The sequence below is a fragment of the Diadema antillarum genome, unplaced genomic scaffold (genome assembly GCF_040938485.1).
Source record: "Diadema antillarum isolate AM-2024a unplaced genomic scaffold, OU_Dant_1.0 seq00000802_RagTag, whole genome shotgun sequence".
Lineage (NCBI taxonomy): Eukaryota > Metazoa > Echinodermata > Echinoidea > Diadematoida > Diadematidae > Diadema > Diadema antillarum.
In genome coordinates this window covers 810,397-817,814 of record NW_027271684.1, presented here as the reverse complement: position 1 = coordinate 817,814, position 7,418 = coordinate 810,397, and the positions used below count along the sequence as shown (strand labels likewise).

Here is a 7,418-nt window from a genome sequence, read left to right as displayed (position 1 = left end):
GGGAGTAAGTGTGAAAGCGTACCAACCCGGAATGAACTCTACGTTCTATTCTGTATTACGCAATACTTTCTGCAAATGGTACAGATGCATGTGCATTTGCGGGGGTGGGGGCAGGAGTTTTTAGTCCCTAAAGTCCATGTGTTCTAGATTGCCAATATAAAGTTTAGATGTGGATTTTATAAAAATGATTATGATCATTTAATATCCAATTTAAGAAAAAAATAATGGAGTTGTGCATATCAAGTTAAGAACATTTCCTTTACACTCTCGGGATTCTTATCAGTTTGAAATTCATATCACTTTGGAATTTGATTTGGTAATAAATTCCATGTCGGGTCTATGAAGTCCCAGGTCATGCAAGTAGGTTATCTGACCAAGATCAGTCATCAGTGGAGAACATGCACATTTGCATACCTAAAGAAACAAAAATGATATTTCGAGGTTGAGGTAAAACAATAAAACTATAACGAAACATCTCCCTCACTGATTGATACTGAAAAGGCCTAGCTGGGACTCGTGTCATGTTTGTTAGACCAGAAGACTTTCAAACATAACCCTGATCACTATCTTTTATATCCAGTTTTAGTCGACATCGACAATGGCGTCGTCACCGCCTTACCCTACACATGACACGGTAGTCGGCACCACGGTGGATCAGGTCTCTTCTCGGGACAACGTCGAGCGCATTCGTAAGATTCGCGTCCTCCAGAGCATGGCAGGAATCCAGATCACCACGGGAATAATCCTCAGCGCTATGGGTGGGACGGCGATCGTCCTTGAATGCTACTGGTCCCGCATCGGGAACCCACTGTGGAGTGGAATATGTGTAAGAGCTTTGCGCATTCTCTTTTGCTGCAGACCTGTAGTTGCAACTTTCAAACAGAAGTGTTAAACATGGTCAGCCATAAACGCGACTCCCTCACAACAGCACAAAACAGTCTTACATTTACCCAAGCACCATTAAATTTCTTCTCTTCTCCCTTGCAGTTCTTCATGGTGGCAGGCTTGATCGGATCCGTTTCGACTGCAAGTGGAAAGCACTGCGGGGTGAGACAAACAACAACGAAAATAGTAACTGGGATAGAGTTCTAACACATCTATTGATAATTCCGAAAGAGGAGCAAAAGATATTGACAAAAAAGAGTGTCTATACTCAGAAGAAAAAAGCTTTCGGTGCTCTGAGTGACATTATGTTTATGAGATAACACTTAAACATCGGAGTAAAATCAGTCAAGCACTGATGGAAGTATAAGTAACATCAGATTTGCTTCAGAGTAGTCAAAGAGAAATGAAAATCTTTGTAGAGCATGCCAGGAATCCCTTCCCTCCAAGTTCTCTCCATTGTGTTCACAGATTAATAATCTATGCAGTTCCAAGAGCACCAAAGTGCTAAACTTGGAAGAAACAGCCCCATGACATGCTTTACAATGATCCACATTTTTTCGGTGACCACTTAACTAAATTGAATTGGGTTTTCTGCAAAATAGGATAAGATGTTAATCTTCTCAGACCCTGAAATAGCATTCAGACAGTTAAATTATATTAAAATTTATCAATGCGTTATTTCGACGGTAATTCTAAGACCACGCACTATATCAAGTCACATGACTGGCAGAGCGGTGCACCGCGGTGGTGCAATAGGCAAGGTACCTTACTCTCATTTCCTGTTTCTTCAAAGGAAACTCAAAGCCGTAGGTGCAGTGGTTACTTGGTTACAAACTATAATTGATTCCTTAGTGGTCACGTGAAACAGATCAACTGATATCAATTAATTAAAATCAAGTAAAGTATGAAAGAGACGACATACTTGTTAATGTTGACTTGAATCTTTAACGCTCATCTGTCCTCTGTTGTCCTCTGTTTTGCTGTGCTTCTCCATATAATGATAACTTTATTTTTTTTATTATTCGGTGTATAATCAATAGGTTGATTGCTTTGCTTCTCATTTATTGGTCGGATCTTTAGATAACCCTGTATTCAGTGTGGTCAGCCCTCTCCGCCGTGTGTGCAGCACAACTAGTCGGACTCGCCATTTACGCCACCACACAAGAACTGGAATTTCTCTGCTACCCGTCCATTGATTCCTTCACGCTCTGTACATACGTCAGGGTAAACAAAGATATGGATACTTTGTGATAATGCACTGTATTTGCTTGGTATTTGGTTTATATGTATTTTTTTTTACGTCGAAAGCAATCATCACCAGCTATAGTATAACTATGTATATTTAAAAGGAATTGTATTACGTTTACGAAAGGACTGTATAAGAACCCTCAACATCACATGTTGCGAATAGATGAATCGCAACCCATATACTTTTGTCGTGAAATACATACTCCTTATTAATTTTTATAGAGGTACAATGTGCTTTAATGCTGCTCAGTCCGTGCAGAATTGACATTGCGTGATCTATTTTCACACACACACCCTCACACATACACAAACACACATACACATATCATACAATGCACCAAACATATACAGTACAATCATAATTCTGCTGACACAAGTAAAATATGCAATGGATAAAGTAGTCTTTTCAGCCTCTTTCTGTGTGGGCACGAGATGATGTATTTGATCAATACGTTGACACGTTACTTATTTATTAACAACAACATAATGATTGATCGTTCAATCATCCCCCATATCTCTCTAGTCACTAGTCAGCGTATACTATTAACTCTAAGTTTCCTATGGATTATAGTGAAAGATGTATAATTTCTGACATTTCATGTTTTTTGTATCCGGTATAAAGCTCAAAATATGTCGTTTTAATATGTAAGTACTTGTGATTTTGCGCACAGGAAGCTCGAATAGGGATTAACGTCTGCATTTCACTCGTGGGGATTGTCGCTCTGTTGGCAAGTTTGGCCGCATCCTGCGTCAGTTGTTCTGTGCCGCCAGTTACAGAGGTGAGACAACGATGAATATCAGGAAGTTTCCGTTTTGCAAAACCTACAGAAACTCTACCTTCCTCTATTTTGATATTTTCTCTTTGCCTCTATTGGAGCAGTGGCTTTCTTTTGTTTCCTTTGAGTATAAGAGACGGTATCTCGGTGATAAAATGATGGTATTCATCCTTAACATGCCGTTACTATGAAGACTATGAAAGACTTGATGTCTTTTATAACAAGATGGCGATTAGAGACAGTGATGTTTCACTGCCAGCGATATCACTTTCATGTCAACCGCTTTAATAATACATGATTGGACAGATTGGAGATACATTGTGATTATGTTGCAATCTCCCAATATTTCGTAACTTACTAGTAGTATGCCGAAAACTCTTCTGGGACCTTGAATAGCCGTCATAATATAATTTTGATTATATCACACGATAACCACATAAAAATCGCAAACAAACAAACAAACCAAACCAAACACTCAACCCTAAACCCCTTGAATAGCTTAATATCACTTGTACATCATCAGTGTGATTAAGGGGCAGAAACATAGATCAATACTTGTCGATATAATGAATGTAGCCTCGAACAGTTTATTCCCAGTCCTACCATATAGTATGTTCTGATTTCTAAACAGACGAGAATTGTGGTTCAAGCTGGCCCAAACATGATGGAGGCTAGTTCACCGCTTCCATCCTTTTCTACCTATCACGTACCCGATACAGGTGAGTGGAATCGTTACGCAATCATTATAAAGTTGAATAATCAGGAACGTTTACAAAATTGGGAGAGGCCAGGAATGATGGTGGGGGATCTTAGCAGCGGGGGACGATTGGGAGGTGCGGGTGGATGCTTTAAACTCCTCAACCAGGACGCAAGAAACACAAAAAACAAGGAAACAGTCATTGCTTAAAAGTAAAGAAAAGATGGAAAGAGAGAGAGAGAGAGATAATACAATAAAGACTATATTATATAGATGGTAGATAGATTTAGAGACTATCTATGGATTTGAGTCATGTCTATCATTCAAGTACGGTAGATAAGGAAAGCTTTCAGTCCCCGGTAGTTTCCCAACAACGGGGAACACAACAAGCAAAGGAGGAGCTGAGCAATGTGAGCTCATTGGGAAGAAAGAACATTTCATTTGACTCTTTTGTTTGCTGTTTTCTTCACGTTATCTCTCTTTTTTTAACGTTTTAACCAGACATGATGTAAGAAATGACTGAGACAGTCACTAGACCTATTGATGTGAATGCGTGATGCCATTGTGCTGTGATCCAGAGGGGGCGCACCGGGCGCGCGCCCCCTCTTTATTTTTGGTTAAAACAAAAGAAAATTTAATGAAAAGTAAAAGAATGGGGGGGGGGGGGCGTGCGTGCTCCCCTCATTTAATTTTGCAAAGGCGCCTCCCCTTTACGGTATTCCTGGATCCGCCCTTCATTGTGTGTTTACCGTCAGAGTTATTGGAGAAAAATATATCTCTGCCGTCACTTCAACGGCGACCATGATGCCATTTTGCAGTTCGGTCCTGATACTCAGTCACAGTCGGAATTAACGTACCTCGCTGACTTACCTTGTAATTTTAGACCAGCTGAAGCCCCATCAGATTACAACTAGAGAAGATAATAGCTGAACAATGTTATGTATACATGTATTTTAAGATTATCTAAAGAATTCGCAAGCTCTCATGAACCCCTTCAATCCAATTTTTGTTTCGTTTGTCACGTCGTCATATTGGACTTGTTGTTTTTATACACTTTGTCGTGTATATGATCAAATGATAATATGTAATTTGTTTTCATGCTTGTAGATCTTATGTGAAGCTGAAATAGATTGAAGTTATATTAAAGGTGGACGGACCCAGGATTGAGGAGGGCGCTATTGTTTAGTGTAATGATTGCCGTCATCTTCAATACAATTATGAGTGACGCTGTAAAGCTGTCAAAGTGTCAATTAAAGCAAGTCAGGCATTATTTACGTCCATGCAAACTTTGTATTTGAAGGATCCATATGCAGTGAACGGAACTATATGGCCAGGACCAAATAAACTGAAACTGACATTCGTTAGACCATTTTCTTCATACGTAAGCCTACCCTATATGGATTGGTTTTATACAACATTCGAAACATGGAAGATGCGTAAGCGTGGGTGCATGCAACAACGCCCTTTTGAATCCTGAGTCGTTTTCAGTTTACTACATTTATTTAGGCCTACTATCACTTTGCAGTGCTAATAAGCGAGTCCTCAAGAAAACCGAGATTGCCATGAACGATGAATTGTCTTCTTTGTAAAAAAAAGGGGGGTTAGGCTTTTGAATACTGAGTACGTCACGGCAGCAAGAAAAACTTGAATGAATTATGCTCATAATCATACTATTTTTTTTTATCGCCTGCAAGAGCCAATTGACCTGATTTCAACCCGAGTGATGATGATGATGTTGTTGTTGTTTTTTTCTTTTTCCTTTTTTCTGTACCTATACGTGTTCAAAATTGTTGGCCCTTCGGCTGAATTTAACGTCATTGGTATGTTTATTGTCATTTTATTTTAGAAGCCCCAAAACCGTACGGCGACGAACAGCCCCCTCCGTACAGCGCATAGGTGTGTAATCCGTCGCTCATGAGAGATGGTTTGGACAGGGACACTACATAATAGTCAAAGTGGAGGTGTTTTTTTTTCAATATTCACAAGTTATGCGACAGAGGAAGTTAGTCCGGAAGCGAAAATTCTTGAAGAGTGATCGGTAAAATATACTTTTAACTTCATGAAATCTTTGAGAAAGTTTCGATGATTTTATAGTTAGGAAACTGTAACTATCTTGAAGCCGTTATCTTATCGCATCATATGACACTTGATAAAAGTAGGCCCTCCAAGTGCCAACACTACTAAGGCTTAGCCTATTAACGCTTTACATGTATTCATATAGATTTTGGCATATTCAATTGCAATCCTGCAACTTAAAAATAAAAAGACATGTGTCACTATGTACGATGTATTTAACAAGGGGACAAAGCAGACCCCCCCCCACAAAAAAAAAACCAAACCCCAGCAACAATAGTACTTCCTGTAGACAAATAGTGTTATGTGGTACATGACCATTGTTTGATATGATTTGTTTTGTATAATCATAATGTTTTCAGAACAACAAACGCCGATCTAACTGCATGCCATTGTGGCACAATGGTGGAAAAAATGTAGGAGTGTCGGTGTCTGACGTCATTATCTCGTGTAAGATTAACATGTTACATAAACTATAGTGTATAATGCACAACATTTATCTTGTCGCCACTGGATTGACAGTCATTGGTCCCTGGAAATGGAGTAGTTTAAATGTATTTTACGATTCGTAATCGTCAGGTAGCCTTCGTTTTTGTATCATTTTTTCTGTTCAGAAAATAGCTTGGATCAGATAAACTGAAGCTGTTTTCAGCATTGTATATAATATTGAGGTATTTCATGTCGTCATTCTGTTTTAGAAATGTTTCAGAGATCTCTATTTTCTTAGGATGTTAGGATGTCCTAACCACTGAAGAAGAAGATAACACAAATAATGAATTCACAGTGACATTAAGTGTAAAATGATAACTGGTCCAGCATGTGATGTCTTTGTTTGAATTTCCTACCAAAAAATATATATATATGATCTTGCGCCCATACAATACTATCGACGCTTACGACTTAAGAAGTTATCAGACTTCACAGTTCACGTTATGGATCAGAATTGTAAAAGTGTAACATTTATTTGTGTTTTTGTTATGATTTTTGATAAACGAGTAATTAATCAAGGCCTATTCAAAGTTTTATTTACTTTTTTCAGTTTACTAGGCTTACTACAAGTCGTATTTTGTAAATATCTCTCACGAGGTCATCATCGTGATTGCGTAACGAAAAACATTTGGTTTACTTTATTTGTGGTACACAGGGTAAACAGTAGATTTAACCCTTTATGTACCAATGAGTCAAATGTGCACAAATCTCTCACACATATGCCTTTAGACAGGTAATGAATATGACTCGCAGCTCGCAGAGGGTTAAACACACTGACAGGTGCCGAGGTCTTGCTGCTTGAGGATAGTTCCATGTTGATATCAAGCTGGCATGGGAAAAAGTTGGTACAGTTGTGCACCTTGAAGCCATGTACTAGTATCAGGTTATGTATAGTTTTAATCTAAGGCTGGGGGCGCAAGTCAAGAAATTGACACCCACGAGTCACACAGCCCACGAGACATTAATTTGCAGCCCATGAGACGTGCAGCTCACGAGTCATGAAGCCCACGAGTCATACAGCCTATAGGTTTGACACTAGGCATGAAATACTGCCCATGAATCCAATAATAGGCGAGAAAGGCCCACGAGCTCGGCAGTCATTACGTCACATTGCGGTGTCAGGCTCGTGGGCCTTTTTTGGCTAGTGTCGAGCTGTAGGACTCATGGAACTTTTTTTGTTCAATGTCGAACTAATTGTTGCCCGTATAAATTGTGGATGTCGGTCTTGTCGGATGACTCCGATCATGGAC

At 39.3% G+C, this 7,418-nt stretch overlaps 1 protein-coding gene across 1 annotated transcript; it reads left to right on the top strand.

Moving 5' to 3' along the window:
- The first annotated feature begins 598 nt into the window (after window positions 1-598).
- Window positions 599-5,502, top strand: LOC139739504 (uncharacterized). Its single transcript, XM_071650108.1, has 6 exons — window positions 599-826; window positions 988-1,047; window positions 1,966-2,109; window positions 2,805-2,912; window positions 3,541-3,628; window positions 5,453-5,502. The coding sequence occupies exons 1-6, from the start codon at window positions 599-601 to the stop codon at window positions 5,500-5,502; spliced, it is 678 nt and encodes a 225-aa protein (XP_071506209.1).
- Window positions 5,503-7,418: the final 1,916 nt, after the last annotated feature.

What these genes read in the sequence shown, in the direction of transcription:
- LOC139739504 (XM_071650108.1), top strand. Translation starts at nt 599, where the DNA reads ATGGCGTCGTCACCGCCTTACCCTACACATGACACGGTAGTCGGCACC. An exon ending in CGCTCTGTACATACGTCAGG is followed by an intron (nt 2,110 to 2,804) that starts GTAAACAAAGAT and finishes TTTTGCGCACAG; the next exon opens with GAAGCTCGAATAGGGATTAA. An exon ending in CTATCACGTACCCGATACAG is followed by an intron (nt 3,629 to 5,452) that starts GTGAGTGGAATC and finishes ATTTTATTTTAG; the next exon opens with AAGCCCCAAAACCGTACGGC.